This window comes from Struthio camelus, chromosome 1, assembly GCF_040807025.1.
Source record: "Struthio camelus isolate bStrCam1 chromosome 1, bStrCam1.hap1, whole genome shotgun sequence".
NCBI classification, from domain to species: Eukaryota; Metazoa; Chordata; class Aves; order Struthioniformes; family Struthionidae; genus Struthio; species Struthio camelus.
In genome coordinates, this window is record NC_090942.1 from 148,501,353 (window position 1) to 148,529,139 (window position 27,787).

The window sequence follows — 27,787 nt, forward strand, 5'->3', positions numbered from 1 at the left end:
CCTAGAGCCTCCCCTTGCAGGCTCCCATTCGTCTTTTCCACACACACCCCACGACGGCTCATAATAAGTATTTATTTGTGCACATACGCGAGCGTACAAGAGGAGGGCTGAGAGGGTAGGCCTAGCTACAGCTATTCCTCTATAACTTAATTTGTTCAACCAAGGAGAAACACTCATACTAAGATAGAAGCAAGGATATTAAAAAGTGAGACTGGTGCAGCAAACGGTCTGTTATATTTGCTCAGACAGGCAGAAATACATGCTAGATATGGACTATTTGCTATACGCTGTAAATGAGTTTAGTGTTCAATCACCACCTTTGGCATTTCTTTTTTGGGAGGCTGACAGAGAAACATTTTCCTTGACATTTCAGCTCGTTAAAATATTGCCAACTCTGCAGAAATAATTTACTCTTGATGGACACAGTATTGCTGTTAGACTCATTACTTTAGCAACCTACCAGAAACAAAGGGTAAAGACCTGAATAAATCACAACAAATGAAAATACTGTTAGCAGTTTCATAATTTAATGAAAAAGTACTTGTAAAAAGGGGACATCTGAAAAAGACCGAGTCCATCTTGGAAAATTGAATATATATATATATTTATATATAAAACAAAATGCAAAAACACAAAAAAAAGACAAATAAGGTTAAGAGGTAATACTTCAAACAGTTAGCCACCGAACACACAATAAAAACTAGCAAATGCACGTTGGGGACAATACTTGAGAACTACATAACCAAGGGCTCCTTCATATATCTATTAAAATCATGTAAAAATTAGCAAAACCATTGCCCAGACTGGAAACAACTGAATTAATGACCCCAGAAGAGCAGAAATGCTGAGTTTTGCTGAAGCACCATTTTCCCTCCCCTCTGCTATACACTTCTGGTCATGAAACAACATGAATGCTTTGCTGACCTCCCAAGTTAAGTGTTCCTTCCCAAAATAAGCTCCATAAATTTTCATGACCAATAAGAGGATTACTAATAAATACTGAAGGAGAACTAAGAGAATCAGAACTGGAATACAAATGAACGGACATTTGTTTACTTATTCTGAACGTCCCATGGCTTAGAACACAGAGCATTTCCCATTAAAATAAAGCAGGTGGAAACCTAAAATGCTACTGCATATTTACACCAAAAGAAATAATTTTGAAGGTACAGCTCTAGAAAGACAAATTACACAAATATACATAAAACCAAGAAGTGAAAAAAAATTAAGCAAATATTGCATGAAGCAAATAGAGCAGAACTGCCAAGTATACTTCTTTTTTTTTATTTCACTACTGAAAAGTCTTCCAGCACCTGACCTGCTAGTCCTATTGCGACTATGGAGATTTCAAAATTTTAAACAAATCTAAGAATGCTGTTGCCATTTCCCAAACTAAAAGCAATAAAATAAGTTAAGGTTATGAAGGAAACCAAGTTGTCTTTTGGATTCTGCATAGTCATCTTTACATTGGGTGGTGAACCTTTCCTGTATCGATAAAATGAAACCCCCAACAGAAAGGGGCTATTTGGTACGGCCTATACAACCTCTGTCCTATTTCACCCAGTGAGGTGGGGACAAAAGATTTTGCATATTTATGAAATGTACAGCATTTCAGAAAAAAACAGGGCAGTTACTTTGTTGATCAATACAACACATTTTGGAAATCAGGTTTATTTGTATTCAAGCAAAAATCCTGTGTCATATCAACAAACAGAAAAGGATTCTCCTCCCCTCTTGCTTCCTCAAGACTGGTTAAAATTTAAATACTAGTTAACAACTGCTGATTTTAAAATAGGTAATAAGAGTTTTAGTTTGGGAAATAGCAAGTGATCCAGAGGTTGGTAAGCAGCTTAATGTAATCACAGATCTTCAGCAATTAAAAAAAAAAAAAAAAAAGAAAAAGAAAAAGGTATTCCAAATGATGACTGGCCAAAATTTTACAGACCTAGATGCCAGAAATAAGACTCATAAACCTAGGCTCTTATTTAGGCAACTAGGTTTGAAAATTTATGCCCACATAAAAAGGTCTGACAAAATTATTTCTATTTCAGCTTATTTCGAAAGCACCAGGTTCAAACACCTCTGGACATGAAATCTGAGTTTCAAGAGGAACCTGGCATCACCGGTGATTGCCTAAGTTTAAGTGTCAAATAGCAATTTGCTTTGAAGTAGTACATCTACTTTTGTAAACACTATCCACAAAATTAGCCATCTGTACTTGTTAGCTGGGTAAAATATTTACAAGTGCATCCCACAACAAGCAACTATGTACAGAGATTAAAAAAACTGAAGTACTAGAAGTTGTATATTTACAAAATAAGCAAATTATTGTGAAGAGAAACACAACCTTCAGCAAGAGCAGGGAACGGGGGCACATCTAGAGGTCAGTGAGTTTGGCAGCACTGGCAATACCTGCTTCCGACCCTCCACAAGGAGCCTGCGAATGCCACCGCGGCTCTAAACCTCCCACAGAACAGGATCCTCACTCAGTAGTCACTTCGGGCCTGATCCAGCAGAGCACCCCAACACATGCTCTGAGATCCAAGCTCAGTCTGGTTCCCAAAGAAACCAACAGGACTTCACGTGCCTAATTTTCTAACATACGCTTAAGTGCGTTGCTGGATCAAAGCCATACTGCAGGTACCCTAAGAATACAGTTTCAATGTCTGCTTTTGCAGTCTCCTGCAACGCATTACTGAGTAGCGCAAGGACCCCTTTAAAAGCTGTCCACTGCCACAAAACTGCCGTAACATGAACGTGTTGCCTTACACAAAAGCTGGCAAGGAGGAAGCAGCGTCCTGAATTTATGCAAAGGTTAACTGCTTCGTACTTTCCCAGATGTTAACCTCTAATAAAACATATCAGTTTCTACACGACTTTGCAGTCACTCCATTAACCTTCCAAAGACTGTAAGCCAATTCACAGTTGAACAAAACTGCTCCAATTTCTCTCCCAACCCCCATCCCCTACTGCAATTCTTCCTAATGTAGGTCCTGTACTGTTTTCTGGAACCTTTTGATGCTGAGCTTTGCACAGGTACACTGGATTACACAGAAGCTGAATTACCCCGTAGGGGCTTCTAATCACCTTTGTACTGAACCGTGAGAAATCATATTTTTTTTGTTTCTATTGTGACAATCTCTTCCAAAATCCTTAGTGGGACTTTCTCTCTCTGAGCTACTTCGCCGTAGCCTCACTTGCTCTTTATTTTCATCACTTTCTGCTTCAGAGTCACTCAACTCTAGATCGGGACAGTACCCGTCATTGTCCTGGTACGGAGCACCTTCAAGTGCCTGCTTGCTCCACAAGCGATCTTTTGTAGCAAGTCTTCTTGTTGGCTTTTCACAGCACCGGAGGTCTTCTGTGGTCCTTACCAAACTGTTGGTAGCCTCTTTAAAGGACCGGCTGAAATGTTCTATAGTGGATTTCCTAAAACCACTCTGGCTGGCCAAATGAGCCGTAAGCACAGACTCTTGTTCATAAGGCGTCTGGCTAGAGCTGTCTCTCTGGCTTACGTCTCCAGCCCTGCCCATCAAACCATTGGACTTGGCAGCCAGCCTCGAGTTCTCCTGCTGCATCCTCCCATTCCCAATGGAAGCCTGGCCATGCAGAGCAGCTTGAAGTGCTAAGGGTTTCCCAGTGGGCTGGCCCCGGTGAAACTCTGGCATCGGCACAGGGCCAGAATCCTTTGCTTCGCTCCTAGGCTTGCCGATACCTCCCAGCAACCCGTTACTTCGGTTGTCGTGCTGATACCTGGAGTAAGACTTTGCTTTTATTTCAAACGATTCCTTTGACATCTGTATGCTCCTTTTGCTGTAGACAGTGCTATTGTTATCAGGAGAAAGCGGTCTGTTGCCAGGCTTCAGTGAGTTATTCCTGCAATCTCCTAGTGCCGATTTGGGCATTTTTAGCTTCAGGGTGATCCTGGGAGGTGGGTAGAACAGCGTGTTCTCTAGTGCACTTGTCAGGGTATGGCCTATAGGAGAAAAAGGGGAGGAGGGCAGAAAAAGTAAAGACTTTTTTTCAAAAACAAACAAACAATCGATCATTTTGTTATCTGTAACAAGTTTTACAGTCCATTAGAAGCATATTCCATAATAAGGAGCATTTGCAAAAAATTAGTGTGAAATTATTTTAGGACATGAAAGTCATGAAAGTCAAAACTGTTCTAAATTATCTGTCATTTCAGAATTTAGGTACGCATCTTAGCATTTCCATTAAAAAACAACAACGTGCCCTTTTAAATCCACCCTGAAAAAAAACCCAGCAAATTGAACCAGTTTTGAGATATAACTGAAGTAGTTCCAACAAAACTATTAAAAAACGGTTCAGATTCAGTTTTGGATAGAGAAAAAACAATGCTTCAAACTGAGTTTTAGTTTGGACTTAGTTCAACTCTCTGCTTTGTATTTTAAAATTCTCTACTCTTTCAAAGGCTTTTCATCCCAATGCTTTAGAGTCTTCATGATAACATACATCTATATCGCCACTGCAAAGTGGCTCTCAAGCTCTTCTAATAAGCTTTAAAAAACACTTGTATTTGTAAAGATACAAAAAAAATTATTTAATAGACATTTCTAATAAAATATACTTACATAAAACCACACATTAAGAGTACTGTTGCTTCCACAAAATACTATTCTGATCTAAAACAGTTAAAAAAAAAAAAAAAGTGTCTGTACTAATGAAACCCATTTTGATGGCCAGAGGAGTACAGACATCACTCTGAACAAACTAATTATAAAAAATACAATATGCATCTTGAATGAAAATCAAGATTTTAATTTCATATAGCAGAAATAGCTACCTTCCTATTAGAAAATAATCACACCGTAACATATACTCTTCCTGTCTTCAAATGTTGTGCTCCTTCTTTTAGGACGCTTGCTAGAAAAATTAAGTGCAGCGTCAGTTTTGGTACATCAGCAGTCACTGTTCACTATTAAAAAAAAAAAAAAGTACGTAAAACCTTTTTAAAGGAAGGATAGTAACTGCAGATCACAAGCTGAGGAATTCCTCTTTGCACTGTTCATCAGGCACTCAAGCCAATACCAGAACAACAATTTCTATCAGTCACTCTCTTCACTTTCACCTGAAGAAATTAACAACTGACAGCCAGGAAAAAAAACAGTTAAAAAACAGTATAGGGCTTGCTGTGGGGGGGAACAGTACAACAGCCCCATGAAGAAAAAGTCTAGACATCACCACCACTTCCTCTCTGTGTGCCATGGACTAGATGATCTCCAGAGGTCTCTTCCAAACTCAGCCGTTCTGTGATTCATAGTAACTGATAACTAAGCAGCATATACCAAAAATACTCACGAAAGAAGAAACATCCAAGTAAATATTTTAGAAGATTAAGACATTTTGTGCATGCTGCTGATTTAATTGACTAGATAATTGCAGAGGATTTTTCAAGGTAGACTTAAACATGTTAAAAAAAACTGTGTAGTGTCATAAAGAAATATAGTTTAAATGCATTTTACTTTTATATGATTACCTGCAGCAATTTCCTGATTAATGAGCTGGACTTGCAAATTGAAGACCTGTTCATGTACTTTACTGTGAGACAACTTTAGTTTCTCCCTCCTGCTTACCATATAGCAGAGATTTCTTACCTACAGAGATAGTAACAAGAGACAATAGAAACAAACAAAAATATTGTATGTGTAAAACCTCGTGGAAAAGATCTTAGGAATATTACTGAACATATGAAACAATCACCTAGAGTGGGCGGGGTGGGGGAAAGAAAACCAGTTCCTGCATTTTTTTTTTTTTTTAAAACATCAATTTAAGGAATGCCTTGAATATATTCTGCAAGACCGTGGACTACATTTCCATCTATTAGAGCAAGCAAACAAAATTCCAGTCAAAAGAAAAACAACTTTCAAAGACTTTCTCATCTGTAAAACTGCTTCCACTACATACTACACTGGGGATGTTATGGTAGGCGATACTAGATTCTCCCAGAATTTCCATGCAAAATGCTTCATAGAGTGATTTATTTTGCATTACAGTGCGGCACAATTCTACTTTCAACTGTCCATTTTAGTTGATAGCTGCAGTTTTTCCACCTAATGCAATGAAAGCAGGAACAAGCACTGAAAGATCTTGATAAAGACCTGAAAGAGCTTGCAGAACAGCAAAGCAACATATAGGTTGGCTGAAAGGTATTTTCCAAATGCACTTCTCCCAGCATTTAATCAAATCTAGCTGTTCAAAAACTGGAACCTCTCTCCCCAGAAAGGAAATTCCAAGATTCCAAAATTGTTTTCAGCCCAGCACATAACTAAGTGAAAAAATCTTGCAGCGCAAGTTCAGAAAATTTTAGCCAAGCATTTCAAACTATGAAGAACCTCCACTGACAATATGTAAGTCGATTTCAACAAAGTTTGAATTAAATCAATAACTCTTCTAATACAAAGAAAAAGATGAAGTGTTTTTTTTGGAAAAAAAAAAAAACACACCTATTCCAAGCGTGTTACCATTTTTTTTTTTTTTCCCCCAATAAGGATCCATATCCAAAGTGGTCCTGGAAAAGGAGGTCTGAGCTCAACTTTTGACTAGACTAAACAGAAGAATTCGACTGACAAGTGAAAGACCCCGGTCCAACACTCACCTGCTTGTGTTTTCATGATCTGTCTTCTCTCCCCACTATTTTTTTTCCCCTTTTCCTACAACACTACTTTCTCTCTCCTATTTTTCCTTCCCCTCTCTTCCCCAATGTCTCAACACCACATTTAGCATGCCCAGTTTACATTGTTACCTTCTCTACATTTACTGTCTCTAAGTGCTTGAAAAGTACAGGTGATCACCAGCCAACAGACTGAACTAATGGGCAGCCTCCAAGTGGTAACAAGGCTGGCTCCCTCCCCATCAGCTGCCCAGGAAAGGCAAACTGTATGGATTTATAAGAAATTCCTACCCTGGATTTTGCTCAAAGACTCCACCTTTTGAAATTATTTCCTAGCTGGCAATCTAACACACCTAAGAGCGCAGCCAACTACTGATAGAAAGATATTTTCCCTCTCATTCTACTCAGCAAAGCCACAAGCTGTAGTAGACTTAGTGGGTTGCTTTCAGACCGACTACAGCACCTAAGGCAGAGCTATGTGCAGTTAAAGCATCTAGTTCAAGAGAGCGAGGAGCGATTCAGCCTGGCCACTGCCTAGCATTAGCAGACACTGGCACGCTAGCGAAGAGAGGTGAACCTGACTCCTGAATCAGATGTCATGGGCAGCATTCATCTTTTTTCCAGTGTGGAGCCAGGACTTGCCGCACAAGTTAACCATCTCGGATTTTACCTAATTACCTTCATGGGGGTGAGAAGATCTGTTTGGATTTAATATATATTTCAGGATTCCGCAAAAGCTTATGTCACACTTAGAGAATACTTATTGCTTCCCTGAAGCAAACTCGTTTTTCCTAATCCAGAACTGGCCAACAGGATCTGTGTGTCTGGAATGTGTAAGAGTATCACTAGCAACTACTACAACTGGTTCTAATAAACACCTACTGAACATTTACTCAACTGAAGATGAAAGCAAAGAGTCGATTCGCAAATACGTCCACTGTGCATAGAAACATGCATCTTAAAATATATAAAGGGGACACCTGTAAGCAAGTCAGGAAGCACTGTTTACATATTGAATCTGTGACTGGAGTGAGAAGGGACAGCTCCTGAAAGTCTCTGCAGCAGGCAATGACAGCGTATCACAAGATTGCAGGTGAAGGCCTCTGAAGGCCTTACATATATACATACATATATATGTGTGTATATATATGTATATGTATGTTTTTTAAGTCATCTCCCCTTGCTTCTCCCATTCCCATTTTTATCCTTGTCCATGGACAAAGGCTTCGCTCACCTGCAGATATTTTTTCAAACCTTTACCACTTAAACTCTTACCCTCTCTAGGTCCTGCCTCAAATGCATGAACATCCTCATGCGAGTATGAATGCTATCTTCTTTTGGCTGCACCAAGCCATTTTCTTCATCCTCCTTGGGAGGAAACAAGGGTTTGTTAAAGTTACTTTTTCGCTTTAATTTCCAGTAATTGTAGATGAAGTCTACAGCAAGTTTAGGTAGGCCCAGTTCTGCTGCAACATCCTCCACTTTAACTAGTGAGTAAAACTCTTCTTCCAGCTCGCGGAGTTTTTGGGCTCGCAAACTAGTTTTCTCACTCTCAGTTTGCTTCTGGTCTGACACATTCTTGGGATGCTCATCGATGTCAGGCAGAGAATTCTGTTTGTTTTTGCTGTGCTTTAGACAGTACGACTTGAACTTGACCTCGTCCCCATCATCCAGGATAGTTTTCATCTCTAAGCTATGCTCAAAGGCACAGGTGACATGAAAGGCAGTGATGCAGCTTTTCACAGAGCACTACGAGTGAAGGAAACAAAATAAGTCACCAACAGTAGCAACAAATCAGAAAAAAAGAACAGAATCACCTTAATTGTATAAAAGCCCATTCCTACAAAAACATTTCTTAAGTACTATTAAAAATATCTATTGCTCTCTCAAGTTGGTTTAATCTGATTTGGAAAAAAATGGGTTACGGTCCAATATTTCCTCCTTCTTTCAGAACAGCTGCATGTTGCTTCAAATGCAATGTCTAAAACGTGTATTTTCCCATTTGTCAACAGAGGGCTCAACAGAGGGGACCACTCAACCCATCTCTGACTTGCATACTAGCCACGCTTACACATCTTCACAGCTTTAGTCAAAGAAGGCAACTCAGACTAACTCCGAAGTCTCTATGCTCTAGGGTGCCTAGTGAACTAATGTGAAGAGCATAAACAGCTATGAGGACACAGGCGGCTATCCAAAGTTATCTTCATTATTAAGCATCTCTGAACACAGGAAGAACAGAATTCAGAAGCTAAATTCCCCTCCTCATATAGGCTCAAGAGTCACTACAGGACAAACACATACCTGAATGCAAGCACCAGTTTTCAGTTTGCATAAACTACATACTAAAGCCCATCGACTTGGTGGAATGTGAGACACCTTTGTGATCGGTTCCATCCTCTCTGGACAAGCAATGCTAACCTGTTTAAGAAAAAAAAAAAAACAACACAGCATGGAAAGCATTTATTGAGGCAGTTAAAATAAACTAGCCATTAATACAAGAAGAAGAAATATAACCACACATTTATCTCATCGAAAGATCTCCATGTGCTCATACTTCTTAGCAAATGACACTGAAAGATCCCACATGAAAAAATGCTGTGGCATACCTACTGGTTTAACCTGGTTGCTAGAAACTGTTTTCATCAAAACATTTAAGGCATCTACAGTGTGCCTGGTTACGAGTCAGTTAAAAGACTGCAGTAAGTTACTGTTAAGTTTGTTTGCTTTCAACTTTGTATTTTTCTGAGCTGTTTTAACAGCTTCAACTTAGCACGTATCAAAATACAAAGTAATCCAGAAGGAAACAGGAGTATTTCCTCATACTTACCTGGAAAGTTTCTCCTCTGTTTAAGATCCACAGATCCACTACAATAGCTGGCAGAAGCCAGTTCACAGTCTGGGGCAGAACCAGATTATCAGGCAGCAGCCAGGGAAAGCCTAGCTTGCCTGCGTTCCCTCTACTGAGCACTCCCAATGAAAGAGGTGATTCTAATACACTTCTCTAACTACAAATCGCATGAAGTATAATTTGAAAGAGAATACAACAAACTTCTCTTACTGCAAAGCACGGTATATTCTTGTGTGCCAGTTTTCACGTACTTATTCTGGATGATCCATTTGTCTCTGGTGGACCAGATTATGGATATTAAGACTAAAAGAAAGAAAAAAATTTCAGATAAGCACAGATATCTTCTCCTCTTCTTTGCTGCACTAAGGTCCATGTATCCATTGTGACAGAAATTTCTCAGTTGTCTGCTATGCTACCCATACTGGGAAACAGAACTATCCTTCATATACAGGCACCAAAATGGAGGTAAATGATCCTCTGGCATCCCAGCAGCACTCCTGAGAGACAGGATGTATCCAAGTGCAAGAACAGAACTGGGCAGCTCTGAATGGTCAACGTTCAGAACCGGGCCAACACCAAAATGAAGGCCATGTGGCAGACGTTTTCAGAGAGAACTACTCTGCCAGTCCCCAGAAGTTTGGATTTTGATGCTTACACAAAGGAGGAACGCTTCCTGAATTGAGAGGTTGTGCGCTAAGGAGGACCACCTGCATATAAAGTACAATACTGATTCTGGCTAAGAAAATCCCCACACTTCGTATGAGCAATTCACCTGAACAGAGCAGACCCCATTATGACTAATATTTCCAATGGATGGGAGAGATCCCAGAGTTCAAAGAAAGGAGATTCGTAGGTCATGCTCTGTGGCACCTGTGAGGTCAGAATAAAGTTGATTCCTTAAGAAAGCAGTTAAGGCTGAGATTTGAACAGCAATATTTTTCTAGAACACTTTACAAGCACCTATACTACAGCCTTTTTCACAGACTGTTCTTCCAACCTCCACAGTAAGACTCTCCTAGGAAAATCTAATTATACAAATTAGTTCAACATCTGATAATTAAACTATCACCTTTACAAGAGCCAATAACCTAGCTGAACTTCCTAGCTTTGCTTCTGGGGCACATGAGCCATCACCTGATGCAAGTATTCATTTTAGAGCCTATTTAATTCCAGAGGAAGGACAGTCTTTGTTTCAGGAGACTGTGAAGCAGATGTTCCCTAAGACAACAATAATACACTGATCAAGCCTAGGAGTCATACAGCTGCTATGCTCAAACTGAGTACTATTGCTACTCTGTCATTCTCATTTTTCGCAGTGCTCTGAGAATCAGTTAAAATGGTGGAAAATATAGCTTCACAAGAGGATACCTGCTTTACCATTTCCACATTAAAAAAAAGGCCGATTACCAGTTCATAGGTTAGCGACGGAAGCTGACGCAAATAAGATGTTTATTTGGTATACTATTTCACTCTCCAATCCCCAAGCTGCTTCCCTATCTTCTGGGATATCCTGAGGTCAGCCTGGTGCTGCATGGCATTTCCACTCAGCCCAGCCACAGGCACAAGTGACTGTCCCGAACTCAGTGATCCAGGAGGCCTGATACTGGCTCCGAGTTGGCCTTCTCTTTGGCCAAAACCTTTATCGGAAATCTTTCCCTAGGGAAAGATAAGAGGACTTTACACCCAAAAAGCCAACATGACTGCCATTTTGAGACTGGAAGAAAATGTCAGCTCAAACGATAAAGAAAGCAAGATGAGGAAAAGAAATTTGGCACAATCTTTCTGCAAAGAAAACCCAAGCTGTTTCTCAGAAGTCTTCATTAGAAAGATAGCAAGATGCCTCAGAGAGGGCCTAGTTTTCACAAGACTAGAAAGAGAATAGGGAGGCAGTAAGCAATACTCTCATCAGGAACAGATGACAGCCAATTTCGTCTGTTGCGGCCTTCCTATAAACTGGTGAAAAAGGGACAAAGCTGTTCTCAAAACTCTTGAATGGTTTCACAGAATCATGTTCAACACTCTCATCTAAACATCAAAGGCAGCTTTTTCACTTTGAAAACAAGAGAGCCTTTCGTAAGTCTAGCTCGACCTTGGCTCAAGACACAGAGCTGGGTACAAGCCGTACAGGCGTGTCTGAGGAAGAGAGACTGGCCACCCCAGCTCTCACCCCAGTTACCACTTGCCTACGAGGCAAGACCTCCTTCGGAAATTAAGGAATTGCATCAACTTGTCCTGCTGTCTGTATTCTCTCCAAAAAAAAATCAGAATCTACATTTTTTTTTTTTTTTTGGAAATATAGGAACACCAGCTTCGTACTGTCCCTCCCAGCAGTAGCTGGGAATTGACAAAGATTTTCTCCCTGGCCCCTTCTCTGCCCCTTTTAATCCTCTCCCTACTCCGTCCCCAGAGACATCTCATAAGGCCAGGAAATACTTATGATGAAAATACTGTCCATTCAGCTTGTAATGCTGTCTGTTTACATTACCTCACTTTGTGAAAGCATAAAGAGGAGCTTACAGAGTCAGGTGCAGTTTATTTATACTGGCCTCAAGCCGCCTGCATGTTTCTAACATTCAAAGAAAGGAGCCAAGGCACTGCCTGTTTGAACTCAGCTGTCCCCAAAGGATCAACAGAGCAAAAAGGCCAACTTTTCCATCCTCTAAAACCTCCTACCCGAAGACAGACATGATCAATCTGCCTTAACATGTGGCTGTCCTCTCTGTTATTTCATCAGGTTATATCAGATTACATTTTGACTGCTGTACTCTGAAGAAGTTTTAAGAGTCAGAGAGGGTGAAAACCATGCACTGTTGAAGCCTCTTATTTGGGACTGTTATGCCTATGAGCTGACATCTCTCCCGTGACCCCGCTATCCTCTGCTTGGCTGGTGACCTGCCACCAGCAACGGCACATCAACGCGCAAAGATCTGCATCTGCAGCTGAGAAGGACAGCTCGATGGCTGGAGCACAGCTGCTCATAACTACAGCTAAGGATAATCGCTTCATACCTTTCCACTGTATCAAGGGGAAACAACAACAACAACAACAAGAAAAAATAAACAAAAAACTTTCTTTCACCTGCCAACACAATTTTGAGGGAGGTCATAACAGCAATGGGTTACCTAAGGCAGAGCAGAACCTCTGGATTTCAAAACAGTCAGTGCAAGGTTTCTGGTCTCAAAGTCTTTCCTCTTTTAGAGGATAGCCTTTGAGAAAGCATGAAAGAAAAGAGACATTTAAGCTAAAAGACTACAATGGCAGAAGAATAACAGGATATAAACCAACAATGAGTACTGTTTGGAAAGTAAAAATCTTCAGATTTCCCAGACAAGCATGGCTTAAGAAAGCCTTTCAACAGCATTACCTCAGAAGGGAAGGGAGGGAAAATCATATAAGTCGATGCTGAACAAGTTAATGAAGGAAATTATCTGGTGCCACTGCCTCCAGCAACGCTAGCCTGCACTTAGTGACCCATGAGGTCCTCTTTCAGCCTTTTACCATGAGGCGCGCACACGTTTATGGACCGTTCTTCTCTGCAATCTGCCTTGCTCTATTTTGTTACAGGCTCAAAGGGGATTTCATTAGTCGTCTAGGTCTTTCTTGGGAGGTTCCACTGTGCTCTGGCTTGGGGAGGAGAGCACATCTACGGGAATAAATATTCCCTGAGAAATATCTCCAGGTCTTCAAAATCTGGGCCTTTCTTGTCTCCGCAGCGTGTAAGGCCACGATGGCTCTCTAGACAGGAACAGACCAAGATGTCCGCAGAGATTCATGAAGCTTTCTCTGACTTCCCTGGTGACAACTGCTTGACAAGTGACAGTGCAGGAGACCGAGAGGGTGGCTGGATCCAAGAAACATTTCCCTCATCTATCGGCATCTGCTGCCCCCTTGCAGGGCCAACGCACTCGGCAGAGGTGCAGAGCTGCCTGAGGCCGGCAGGCACCACCTGGGCTGCTGGCGCAGACAGCCCTGCGCTGCCCCCAGCTCCACTCCCTGGGCCAGACAGGGCGGGCAGGCAGCACGTGCTGCCTGCCCGGCAGTCTGCTGATTTCCAAACCTCCTCGTTCCCTTCTTGTTAGGTCAGGCATCATGGCAAATACATGCAGAAAGGACCTTTTAGGAGAACATCTGCTCAGAGTCAGGAAAGCTTCCAGCCAAGATACTTCAAGTACAGGAGGCAAAGTGGAAACTGCAGAGATAACCTCTTTGAAAAATCAAATATATTCTTGGGACACAGCTAGGATTTGCACATTGTGTCTGCCTATGAAGCTTTTTTTAAAAAAAAAACAAAAAACAAAAAACCCAACCCAACCAACAATAACAAAAACAAACAAAAATATATATACACAGAACTTTAATATCTTCCTGAGAAAGTGTTTTGTAAAAGTGAGGCCTGGCTGCTTATGGGTGCAGAAGGTTCAGGAAATAAAGCATTCCCCTAATGTCACAGGGCCAACAGATCAACAGATCTGGCTACGTGCTCTGGCTAAATCATCTGCCTTGGATGGATCTGTGGATCTTACCAGAAAGAGAACAGAACTGTCATTCTGAATACAAAATTAAACACAAAGCCTGCATATGAATGAATGAATATTCTGATTTACAGAATTACATGATACTAAATTTGATTCAAACTACAGAAAGTGTAAGGTTTCATTATTAACCTCACAATATATGTAGGTATACATACACACACACACACACACATATATATATATATATATATATATATATATATATATATATATATATAAAAGCCTTTTATTTTCAAAATAAAGCATAAAAGATAAGAAGCCTGACCTCCCTACAACTCAGAGAGCTTTCAGTTCAAAAAAATAATTTAAAAATACCTTCCCATTTTCAAGTCAACTATATACGAATAATGACTTTTTATTTTTTAAAGGAAGTGGCTGTATTCATGAAAATGATACAACTGAGAGCGCACAGGTGTATCAGGAAATAAGTAAGTGAGACAACGAAGCTGCAGTCGTACAGCGAACACTAGCTTACGTCAATAAACCTTTCCAGCAGGTCACTCAGATGCCATAACGACACTAAAGTGCTTGCTCAGTAAATGGAGGGGACAAAGTGATTAATTAATTAACGGAACATGAGCTGGACTCTCTCCCATCTTCAAGATTATGCAGACTCATCAAAACTAAGTTCACTATTAAGCCACAGAGATACCTTAAATCATGAGAATTTTAAAGGCCGAGGAGGGAAAAGGAAAAACGACAAAGAGAGGCTACAATTTTAAAAAAAGAGAGAGAGAGAGAGAGAGAGAGAGAGAGAGAGAATAAAGGCACAGATTAAGTTACTAAGTTTTACCTCTGGAATCCAGAGGGCACAGCTCACATGTGCCCACTTGGTCCCTGTCCTGGTAGCTTTCATGGCACCTCCTCTTTTGGGACACAAGAGACACTGCGGATGTATTCCCAGAACGCACGTGCGACACAGCCAGCTCCCTTCGGGTACTTTTAAGATTCCATAACACGCCTTGGAAAAAAACACGTATTGAAATCATGGCACTGACATAATTTTACACACAAACGTTCGTACCAGTTTTCATATGGCACAAAGCTTTCAAATACTAACATCGCAGGCTGGCACCACAGGTTGGCATTTAATCCTCTTACCTCTTCACATTAAACTAGTCAAAAGGTAAACAGACTACAGAAAGTCTTTTTATGTCTGTTTCTGTTTAAAATTTGTGCACTGGTGTTTGTTTATGTATAAAAACATACCCACTGCGACTAAAAAAAACAACACTGATGTTAAGAACATCAGTCTTTGCATTTACTGACTTTTAAATTTCTGAAGCAAAAAACGTAGACATCCCTTCAAATTAGCTTCTACATGTGATCTGCTTTTTAAATTGCACTTTCTCACCATTAGTAACTTTGCAATCTAACACAATTCTACTTAGAAGTGAAGGGATACGACCTGTTTGACTGAAGACTGTTTCCTGCAACATTACCTTTACGGTTACAGCTCTGAGAAGCGTTTGTTACTTAAAATAGCTACACAATACTGCAACAAGAGTTGCGGCATATACTGAGGTGCTGTTTGTATGCTTATTTCCTCAGCACTGCATTTAACCTCCCCAGTAATTGAGAAATTTAAGTGTTGCTGAATTTGAGAATTAAAAAAATCTGTTTTTTTATTCAAATTCATAGCAGTTCATAACCTAACAGCTAACTACACATGTACACAGATCTGTTCTGCTGCACATACACACGTCTTCAAGCTCACTGTATCTCAAACCATCAGCTGCCAACAAGGTCTAATTCCACACAACTGTTGCAAATGAAAGTTTCATCAGTAAGACGGCTTTCCTAAACTATCTTACCATTCCTTACACTGTATCTGGGAGCAGTAATATTGCAAGCCTCAACAAAATACGATCACTAACTGTAACCACTGTTTTAGATTCAAATACAGTAGAAAGTTTCCTATGCTCATTTTCGCAGCTTTCTGAAATCTCAGTATTTAATAGGAAAAAAAATCATAAAATACTGCACATTTGTGTCACATCCTGTGGAGGGTGGGATTTTCCTGAATTAAATACCATATAATGAAAATTCCAAGATAAAGTAACCAACACACTCTTGTGATATAACGTGTTTTCACCATTATGAAAACCCAGCAGAGGGCGCTGTAATCTAAATTTTACAATTTTTTTTCCTATTATGTAGCATATATAGTCACACCTACATCCTTACTATTAAACTAACACAAAAGTGGCATTATATCTAAGTTCTCAGTGCATTTAGAGGCTTGAAAATGGACATAAACCACATTCGAATTTAATCCAGTTAATGAGTCAAGGTGGTCTCTAGACTAAAACAGCAGTTTCACGATTAGTTTCAGCCAGCATGAAAGGAGAAAAAGGGAGTCTCACACTCCTCCTCCCTACCTCCAAAACTTGCATGATGACAGACACACCTGACACTACCTCATGAACCGGAGCTTGCCTAAACTAAAAACCAAATAAAGAAATCTTTTTTGCTTTGCCAGGCTGTTCCCCAGTTTGTTTTACGACCTGGTCACGTGAAGCATTGGGCAGCATACGCAGAGGGTAACGTGGGACTGGGAACAAGGCAGTAGGACTCGGCACCCCTGCTCCCTGTTTAAACTCATCTCAAGAACAGGTGTATGGTGCCCTAAGGTACAGGGAGTCAAAGAACGCACTTTCCTTCCCGGCTCCCCAAGCCTGGGCCACGAAGACAAGCACTTAGGGGGCCAGGACCTCCAAGTTTGGGAAAAGGCCTGGTGACGGAGCAAGAGCGAGGAGGCAAGGGCCGTCAGCTCAAGCTCAGCTGTCAGTGGGGATCCGCCAGCCTCTGACTGTAAATCCATCACTGTTCTTAAATGGGCATAAGCGCGGGCTGCCCCTGAACCAGGCAGCCCAGCTGCATTCCTGTCACTGGCCTTGTTACCGGCACTCACATTCACGCCGCTGCTTCACGTGGTGAAGCGGAACAGGAAAGTGGCTGGGCTGAAAGTCGGCCTGCGCATGTGAGGAGGGGAAAGCTGCTTTTTCAGCCAGGTAAGTTTTCTGAGTATTACCTGTGCTCGTCACAAAAATAATTTTTAGAAAATCCTCTTAGTCTCTTTTTAATTTATAGTATAACCTCTTCCAAAACAGGATGCATCAGAGACCACAGGATTCATTGTCCCTTTTTTGAGTGTAAGGAGACCCATACCCAACTACACTGAGTTCACGCAGCATGAAGACTAAGCTACATTTTAAATGCTGTAAATGTGAGAAACATTCAGTTTCAGAGCACAGTTGCTGCAGGTGCTTGCACCTTTTAAATAAATATAAGTCTGTTAAAGCGCCTACATGTGGTTTAAGATACCTAAATTTGGACTGACCATATCCGGCCAATTAACTAGTCACTCAAGAAGGAAAATCCCCTGCTCTGAAACAAATGATTCTTAAATTCTTCACCTATCGGCAGGAAGCATTCCCTGTCCCGCTTCTGATCTTCAGAAGCAGATTTTAAAATGGGGAAAAAAATTGCATACGGTCACAGAGAAAGTACATGCAATACCCGAGAACATACCTCACATTCTTTCCTCAGACTACAGTTGTCCATATATTTACTATGTTAGGCCACTAAATCTACTGCAAGTGTCAGAGCATAAAAATTTTACTTAATGTTGCATCATCCTTCACACCTAGAAAACCTCAAAGCCCTCCAAATTAATATATATTACTAGCTGAAACATCACACTTGCCAAAGTAAACTAAGATCACAGAACAGCGTCAACATTTCTGCAGACACTAACCTGATGGACACAGATATTACACTTGTCACAAAACACCATATCATTTCCATCTTCACTGTCAGGGGATCGGCACACATCACAGATGACATCTTCATCATATTCGATACCTAATCCTTCTTCGGTCTCAATAGCATGATTCATATTCTCATGACAGTGCCGTTCCAGCACTTCAATTGTCTTTTCCATTGTGTTTTCATCCAGGGGCCCGCATCCTAAAACAAGGAATAGGGAGAGGAAATGAGAACACAGTCAGGCTCCTCCGACTGAACTTAAGATGCAGGAAAAGAGAAAGGCAATCTCTAGCAACTAAAGCAGTAAATAGCATCTGCCCTCCCATCACTTATAAACTTTTTTCATTCACTGGCTAATTTCAGCATTGTTACACAAACAGACCTACTGCTGGAGTACAAACTTTAGTTGTACATAAGAAAAGATTGCTCCTTAAAAAAGTATTATAACATATGAGTAAGATAGCAGTTTCTGCAACTACTAGCTGCTCTGATACAACTCTCACCCCATCTCCATCACTTTAAGAAACACTAATGACATTCAAAATCACACACTTAAACGTTCTCTACTTTGAAGAGTAACTCGCTAAGAAATAAAACTTAGAAATTACACTTCACACCTTATAAAGGCACAAAAGTTGCCACCATCCAATCCAGTACGCTAGTTGAGCAATAGCATGATAGTTATGAATTTTTTTTTAATAAAATAGTAAATAAATGTACTGCTGGCAATAAATAAGAAACACGATTAAATCCATATTGCCTGTTCCCTTGAACACTACATAGATGCTATATACACTTACCACTACTTAAGCTTACCATAAGTAGAACTACTTAAAAACGATTTGCTGCGAGACTGGTCCTCAACTTGCAGCTTCAAGACACTATAGTTAGTGTATTTGAAACCTATAACGTTCACAGCTATAGGAAGTCTCTAAACTCCTCTCGAAAACCTCAGCCCCAAATGATGCTGCCACCCACGGTACACTATTTGCTCAGACCAGTAAAGGTTGCAACATTCATGCAATGTTCATCTCAAAGACTTACATTTTAAGTACAAGACTATACATAAATAATATGGCTACTAATTTTTATTTCTGTTGCAACAGCTAAACAGGGAAGTCGAAAAGATGATAGAAAACGCATTCCGTTATTGAACTGTTCTCTCCAGTTCCAGGGTATTTTTTCAATCCCTGAATTTAAGAAAAATCACAGAATCATTCAGGTGGGAAGTGATCTCAGCAGAGCTCTAGTCCAGCTCCCTGCTCAGGGCAGGGTCAGCACTGCATCCAGACTAGGCTGCTCAGAGATTTGCTCAATCACATCTTGAACAGCTCCACTGGCACAGATCCCCTGCGATTTGGCTTTGCAAATACCATCCCTGTGTGCCCTGGTAAGCCTATTCTTGCTTTTAACTTTTACATATGTCTTTTTGCACTGGAGCTGAATCATGAGTTCCCTGATTCACCAAACTGGTCTGCTGATACATCTATTCGGTCTCCTGAGTATCAGGATAGATCGTTCTTGTGCTTGCAGGAAATTGTCCTTAAGTCCTGCCAGCTCTCGTAACCTGGATGCCTCCCAGACACCACCCAGCAGTTCCCCTGAAAAAGCAGAAATTTGCTCTCGTGAAGTCCAGGCTGCTTGCTTTCCTCGTTCCCCTCAGGATCTCGGCCTCCACTATTTTACAGTTGCTACAGCCAGCGCTGCCATTGCTTCCTGCACTCCAACCAGGTCTTCCTTGTTTGTGAAAAGCAGATCTAGGAGAGGGTCAAATACTCCCCTGCTTTTTCCTGTCTGTCCTTCCCGAAGGATCTGTATCCATCCACAGCAGAACACCAGTCATACATATCTCAGTTATTCCAGTGATAACTCCAAGATGTTTTCCACCATTCACTTCCCCTCATAGCCCTCCATACCCATAACTTGCAAGGAGAAGAAAAAAAAAAGCTCACTTAGCTGATTTTAAACCAGCTTCTATGTGCGAAACTGTTAATAACCCAGCATGCAAGCTCCTCAGAATTCTGTATTTGGTAGCAATAATATGTTCAAGTTTAAGAAATGGAAACACCTGTTTTTCCAACACAAATTTTTAACTTTTGAAGCCCAAAAATGAATTCCCACTTGATGTGGATTTTCCTTCCTGCCTTAGTCTACAGAATTTGCACACAATTTCGGATGTGAATAAGTTTTTGGGCACAACAGGTAAGACATTAACTGATCTAGCACCTCACTATTTTAAACAGCTTTCTGTCACTACCTCATATTTTTCTTAGCGTTTCCATTCAACTCTCATTCAAAGATCCATAAGAGATCTCACACAAAAGACTCCAACTCAAACATCATAAATTACCTGCTGCTTTAAAGACTACAACTTATTGTGAAATTACCCATTTCTGTAAGCTCCTCATTTAGTTCCTGAAGCCAAAAGATGTCCATATCATCCAAGTCATAGCGACACATAGATTCTGCCAATTCCAAGATGTTGATGTAACCAGGTTCCGTGGGCTCTTGGCTGGAACAGTGGATATACTTCCTGGGTCGCGTATACAGTACTTCCTTTACCTTTTCTGCTACCACCCTAGTTTAAAAAATAATAATAAAAAATAAAAATATAAGAGAGAGAGAGCGCGTGCGCGTGTCTGTTAGCTACAGCTCTTTAAGATCTATCCTCAAAAGTTTTTTTTTTAAATCAGGAGCAAAGAAACCTAGTGGTTCACAGATTTTGAACTAAACTGATAAAGAAACCCCTCTCCCCGCTCTGGGTATGCTTAAGTGTCATTTCTTCACACAGAATATGTTAAGATTTGCTATGAACATAAAATAGTTTTTGAAGCATATAGCTTAAATTAACAAATCAGCAAATAGTACTAGCTTGATGATGCAAACATTTCTGAAACCCACAGAAAATAATACACACAAAAAAATTCTACCATCTTTGTTTTCGCCTTCCTAAATGAGGGACAGAAATCTTGCCAACCAATAACTTTGAAGATGCTGGCTTTTTCAAGAAAGTTTGATTTATTCTATTGCAGTGAGGAGGGGAAAGAGATGCTTACTCTTCATTTGGAATAAACAGTCTACCTTTACTTCGCAAGTGACACCATAGGCACACTACAAATGTGTTATTTTTGTTATATAAGAATCATTCTGCTGCTAAGCAAGCACATAAAGGAAAAAACAACAGCTCAAAATCATCTAGGAAGTACGGGAGAAAATCATCCGTGTTACAGACCTCTCAATTATTTTAAGAGATAAAACACAGTGTGTCATTAGGAAACTGGCCTATGTGAACGGAAAGACTGACCTTCGTTAGACAAAGTCAGTCTTTCTCTGAATCAAACGCAAGAGCCTTGTATGCCAAAGGAAGCCAGGGAGATACTGAATGGAACAGTGCCATGTGTCAACAGCACTGCATGCTTTCTAGAGCTAATCCTCCAGAGTACAGAGAGGAAAGCAAAAGTGTGGAAAACATGGCAAGAGGAATAAGAAGGAATAGGCAGCAGTCACGCAGTATTCCACGCAATTCTCACTGGACAACGTGCCTTGCCATTGTTGGCGCAAGCAACGCTCTTCTGCCACTCTTCCCCCTTCACCTTGTTCCATTTTTTTTCCCCCTCATCCCCCCGTGAGCTTTGTTTTTTCTCTGCTCCATTCAAATCTATAGCAATTTTTTTTCCTCTGATTTCACACGGCTGGTATGAGATGCAACGTATTTAATAACTTAGTACTGACAATAGCCCCACTGGAAATTAAGTTACGCTGGCATCAGCACTTTCACCGGACATTTCATTTATCTTGGTCTTGAAAACCATGCTGGCAATAATACTTTTATGTTGAAACACACTGTGTCTCCACTAGAAAGGGTCGCAGGAGCGTTACGTTTTCTTAGCGTAAGCAGAGTATAAGAGAATGAAAGGTTACTTATCAATCTCCTGAAACTGAGATCACTGAACTTCTGTAATAATAAAGAGCTATTTATGGAGAGAGAAGGCAGCAAGGATTAAAGCGTTTGGAGGGTGGGGAAGAGGGAGAAGGTGTTCCACTATGTTTAAAAAGGGTTAAATATAAAAAAGGGTAACGTAAAAAGAAAAAAATATATATATACAAACCTTAAATTAAACCTAGTCTAACAGGATTATTATGTATGTAAAAGGTAAGAGTTTCAAGAACATCCCAAAACACAGGACCTATGGACTTCACGATCACAAATGATCTTAAGTCATTTAAGGGATTCTTGAAAATTCAGAGATGCTATGCACAGAGTTTAGTGGTTTAAGTTCGATCAAGATGAGCCATTTTGAAAATCCAGAAACTTAACATTCCCTTTCACTGTTTGTCAAAGCACACACTCTATATAGATCTTCACAGCTCAAAAAGAAAAGCCTGATTTTTTTTCCATTATTTTCTTAGGGGATGAAAAGAGCATTTAGAAGATGATTAGAATTTGTTATAAATTACAAAATCAGCAAAGCCTGCATGCGCACAAAGATCTGTCAGTACAGAACCAACTCCTGAGGCAGTGACCTTAAGTCAGGAAAATAAAACAAAACAAAAATGCAAGAGAAATACAGGACACAAAATTCTGAAGTGTATTTAAGACCAACTTCCCTTACAGATCATTCAAGCATAACTTCTTAGTGTTCCACTAAAGGGCACAAACAGGTTCTCAATTTTGGCTAAGAAAGGTTACATTTCCACATAAAAGCAATTTGCACAATACTACAACGTTCTGATTAGCCTTTTTGCAAACTGTACCAGTCATCAGCTATTACAGATTAGTTCCTACTATTCTATATTAGCTCGCTTTATAGCTTTATAATGCTTTATCATGCTTTATAATGCTTTTCAAGTAACACGAAGACATAAGAGTTTTTTTTTCCTATTTATTAAGCTCACAACACTCAAATGAGAAGACTGTTTTTATACACAGCAGCATGTGACTTAGGGCAGAAAAACCCTTTTTTTAAACCTACACTGTAGCCATTGCAATGCTGTACAAAGAGAAGCTGGTCTGGACTGAAGTATCACAGAAATTATTTCCAAATTGGTCCTGGTCTAATTTAAATAAACACACCTGGAGCCTGGAGGCTACTATATTGCAGATTTAATACACCAAGGGAATGCTGACTGCATTTAGACAATCAATTTTTTGGAGAGACCATCTTTTCTGAGCTGATGTTTGGTGCACATGATCTATGTTTAATTGCTTTTACCTGAGAGAAGGTTGTGGAATAGTTTCGGGACTGGCTGGAACCTGAACTCCTTTCTCCCATTCTTGTTTCCATGTGTCCGCAAAGATATAATATTCATCAGGGTTAACATGGTGAGAATCTGGTAATTTCATGGCACTAATGAGATCCTTACGGAACACCTGCAAAGAAAATCCAGGAAGCTTGCTTAAAAAAAAAAAGAGCTGCACCAAATAAGCTGTAGGGCTTCCCCCCCCCCCCCCTAATTCGCACAGAAACAAGGTATATACGTTGATAATTTTTACAAGAGTACTGACACACAAACCCACTAACATGAGATTATCTAGATTATGCAGTATGATAAGATTTTAAGCCAATGCACAACCATGCTGCTGCCCAAAGCAGAAGGAAGGAGGCTGTTTCAGGTGACCAGAAAAGAGGGGAAAGGAGACAGCATCTGATTTAAGTAGCTTTAAGAATCCTCATTACTTCCAAACAGCTGATTTTCCTTGCTAGTGTGTATGCTTTATCCCAATATAAATACAACGTAGCATATCTTCTTCTTTCCCAGAGTTAAGCTACCTTAAATTGTCATATTCATCATGGGCTAAGAACATTTGCAGTGACAGTTGCCATGGAGAAAGCGATGCAGAGGAATTTGTTCATCTCTTAAAACCCTTTGAAGTTTTACTGGTCAGTATCTTTGGGATCAAAGATGAACAACTGCCTCCATTAAAATAAGAATTCTGTTACTTTATTCCTGAATCCCCACGATGCAAACACAGCAGTACAGTCTGGCTTCAAGATTCTTTAGCAAACCTATGAAGACGAAATATGCCATCTTAAAACAATACAAATCAACATACCTCCAGCAATGACGTTCCACTCTCTTTGGCTTAAAAGTGGTTTTTTAAAAGAGCAACCATGATTATCAGTTACAATAAGAAAGCTTCGAGAAAACTATCTGTCAAATACTTCTACGTGCAATTTAAATAAAGGCACTCTTTGGTTTTCTTCACTGCTACGCTGCATCAGTTTGACATTCGTAAAAGCGACTACGGTTTGTGCTATGGAGAGATCAAAACTAATTAACTGATATGTTAAAACTAATTAACTATGATAACAAGAAATCAAAAGGCAATAAAATAGAATATTGCCTCAAAAGGCAATAAAATAGAAGAGGAAATATCCCTGCAATAACATGTGGTAGGTGGAACTCTCCTTCTTACTAATAGTAATAAAACATTTCAGAGGCAAAGATGTTTTTGTACCCTTTTCCATTTGACAGTACCAGATCAAGTATGCCTACTGCAAAAATCCTCGGCTGTTCTTGCAAAACATCAAGTGAACATTCTAGTTAAAAGCACAGTGCCTTTTTCTAATAAACACGTATAGGTATAGGCTGCTGGCAACGTGGAACATGGGCGTTGCTTCAATATGCACTATAACTGCATCTCACATAGGCTGCAGGGAGAGCAAGCTAATCAGGGAACTCAAAAATACAGTCCAAGTAACAAAATCCTAAGGCTTTCTTATTTGCTACCAATGTGCTATTGCTTTGTTTTAGATCAGATTGTTTACAGTAACCTTCCATGTAAAACCCAAGTACCTAGTAAGCCTTATTAAAATCCAAATGACAAGAGTGCAACCGCTAAGATTGTAAACACCACTTTTTTCCAAGCAGTATGCATACACAAAAAAATAAAATGTAAAGTGATTTCTTCCTTTTTAAAAGGCACTTAATTTTCTTGTTATAAATATAAGACCAGGTATAAATACAGGAGAGACACTAACATGGTACAATTCCAAAGAACTCTAGAAGGGAAAAATAACCCAGCAAATCAGAAATGCAATGACTGGTTTAATTAACGGAAAAGATACCCCGCAAATCCTATATGAGATAGTGCTTAGCAGACTGCCTTTTAAGTCACTGACTAAATACAGAAATAGAACGTTTCATATCAAACACACTACTTCTTAATACTAGATGAAAAACGCTACTAAGGGCATCAGCATTCTAACTACATTGCTTAGCAGCAAATTCATCTTCTCATCATCTATTATGTATGCAAACTGTATCGTCTTTATTTTTAGAGCACAAATCCCTTGAAGCATGGGCTATTTTTTGGTCGCTGTACAGTACTGACCACACTATCACCGTGCAGCAATGTTAAGTCCTATGCTTCAGATCCCTGAAACTGACAATAGTGGTATCACTGAGGATCAAAGATTTAACTGATGCAAACATAGCTGATGAAAACTTTAAGAACCCAACATGTGATCAGGATTTCCTAGGAATACACTCTCCTTTCCAATCATACTTAAAACAACAGTGTAATCGAGTATTTCCAGGCACTTGGAATCCTTACATAGACACCAACAATTTATAGCTCTCATCGTTCTTCGTTTCCTCACATGTGGCCAAGCAGGGTCTTCCAGCAGTAAAACACACTCAGAAGACAATGTATGAGAATGTGTGTTTTTACCAAGTACTCTATACTTATTTTGTTACAGAGGCAAACCAAAACACCCAGGGGAACCTAAGACACTTTTCTTATGAATTAAGTAAATTTTTCTTCAACAGGCAGCCTCAAGGCTATGAATTAAGCCAACTCAACAAAAAAAACACACACATCCAGTATTTTGAAAGCTAGCTTTTCCTTGTAGTTGAGCCTTTGTGGATACTTACGCAAACCCTTATATTAACTGAATCCATAAAGCAACAGTTAGTCCAAGCTATAGCACAGCCTGTCCTCTTGAAAACGGTCACCTTCACTTCCTCAGTAGGCCAATAAAATGCAATAGTCATGTTTCAGTCATCCCAGTGAATTACAGATTATGTGGTTCTTGGATCCAGTTTACAGAAAAACTGAGATTTACAAAAGCACAAACAGCACTGCATCCTAAATATCTATATAAGCTGCACATGAAAGTTAACTTGAGGAAGACATTATGATAGATGCATTTGAACTGTAATTATCTCAAGTAAATTTCTCATATAAAGATGTCACAAAGCAAGGACTTAGCAATACCAAACTGTAACACTGGTGCACCACAGGCAACACTCACTGGTAAAACAGTTCTTTCGTGGGCATGTATTTGTTTTCTGAATTTCTGCATGTAACCGTATATTTATCAAGCATAGTGATCTCATGAAATACAATAGTACCTCCATAGATTATCACGAGTTATACTTTTAAAGCATTCTTCAGTGATCAGATGCTTTTCTTAGCTGAACTCTATTCAGCTTCTGCCTTTTCAAGTTTGATCTACGCATGCCTATAGTTACACGGGTGGTTGCTGGATTTATCCCTCAGCAATATCTTTACCATATGTTAAAGGGGCGAAATCTTAAATTCAGAATTCAGTATTTTTCCAGCTGATAGCATTATGCCTAGAGAAAATTTCTAGTGGCGGGGCAGAGGGAAGGAGAAAGAAATCAAGTTGAAACTGAAGACGAGGGAGGCGAGAGTAGAAAGGGGGAACATCTTCACTGCCAGCCTGTTTCCTGAGGCTAATGCTTCTAACCACAAGGATTCAGGGGCAAAAGCAGAAGGTTCCTGCCTTGACAAGTTGTTCTGCTCCCTCTGAAACCTAGAACGTGGCATTACTAACCTCAGAGAAAAAGATGACGTCTAAACACTAAAATGCTGTCCTATCTTGAACATGAAAAGCACCCTGTCATAGTGAGGAAGGGACAAAGATATTAATCAGAGAACTTCCTGGCACGTAAAGCTAAGAGCACATAGGAAGAATGCTATATTTTATAGATGCACCTTTTTGGTTACAGGTGTACAACTAAGTGGTATTTTCAGACTCCCCAAGCCCACTCCAAGAAGCGTTTGTTCTTCTTGCTAAAACAATCAATTCGCCAGAAAACAAAAGCTTGTTGCAGGCAGCCATTTTGACAACTGAACCCTCTATTATCAGAAAATGCTGTCTGAAAAGAAAAAAGTGAACTGTTTTTCTCCACTGAAAAGCTCTAACACCTGCAACAGCAAATTTACTGGTCAGACCGTTCTCCACCGTAGAGCACTTAAAGAGAAATTCTCATCCTTTCTGCTAACCTTTATTTTTTTCTAATTCTTTCCTAAGACATCCCCTTTCTGCAAGTTGCCTGACAAGCACTTTCCATACTCCAGCATCTTACCAGTCGACCTAGCAAGCCTTAAAGAAACCGCCTTCCAGAGGATGACCTTGATCAGAGAGCTATAATGCAAATTAACAAAAAGAAAATGCTGCTGCATACTTTTCCAACCAGTAGTTTACTTACTGATTTTATAACCTCTACATAAAACAAAAGGGATGGTAATATTTCCATCACCAAAGACCGCCTAATGCCAAAGACAGGGGTAAATTCTATACCCTCCTTGAATAAACTCTCTTACTTTACTGAACTATGAAGAGTAATAAACAGCAGCTTATCAGTCACTGCCAAATAGTCATATTTCTCACTATATATAAAACACAAGTCTTCAATTTTATTTTATTATCATCTTGCAGCATACAAACTCAGAAGACTTGAAAAAAATTGCATGCCTAGACTAGACCTAAGAGGGCATTCCCACTTCTCTATGAGGAAATATTATTCTTGAAGAAATAGGTGTATGTCTTTAACTTTACATATATTTTTATATGTAATTAACATAAGAAGGGTCTTATAGAAACATGAGATGACTTTTAGTCCTGCTTACCATGCAAAACTCTTTTGACTGAACTTTCAATTTAATTTAGTTACCCGCAATTTTTAAGTTTCAGGTGAAAACAGTTTAGCAGTTTGTCCAAATGAAGTCAATGAAAAGCGTGCTTG

General features: G+C 39.8%; 1 protein-coding gene across 16 annotated transcripts in view; it reads right to left on the minus strand.

Annotated features, from left to right (window-relative positions):
* Positions 1-505: 505 nt before the first annotated feature.
* JADE3 (jade family PHD finger 3) overlaps positions 506-27,787 on the minus strand; it is a 69,637-nt gene continuing 42,355 nt past the window's right edge. For all 16 annotated transcript variants that reach the window (XM_068923052.1, XM_068923045.1, XM_068922962.1 and 13 more), the window contains 8 exons: positions 23,002-23,159; positions 20,176-20,366; positions 17,778-17,989; positions 14,811-14,978; positions 8,936-9,052; positions 7,910-8,383; positions 5,501-5,618; positions 506-3,976 (listed from right to left, as the gene is read on the minus strand). In XM_068923052.1, the coding sequence (XP_068779153.1) occupies positions 3,084-3,976; positions 5,501-5,618; positions 7,910-8,383; positions 8,936-9,052; positions 14,811-14,978; positions 17,778-17,989; positions 20,176-20,366; positions 23,002-23,159 (2,331 nt within the window). In that variant the 3' untranslated portion in view covers positions 506-3,083. The remainder of the gene's footprint in view (positions 3,977-5,500; positions 5,619-7,909; positions 8,384-8,935; positions 9,053-14,810; positions 14,979-17,777; positions 17,990-20,175; positions 20,367-23,001; positions 23,160-27,787) is intronic.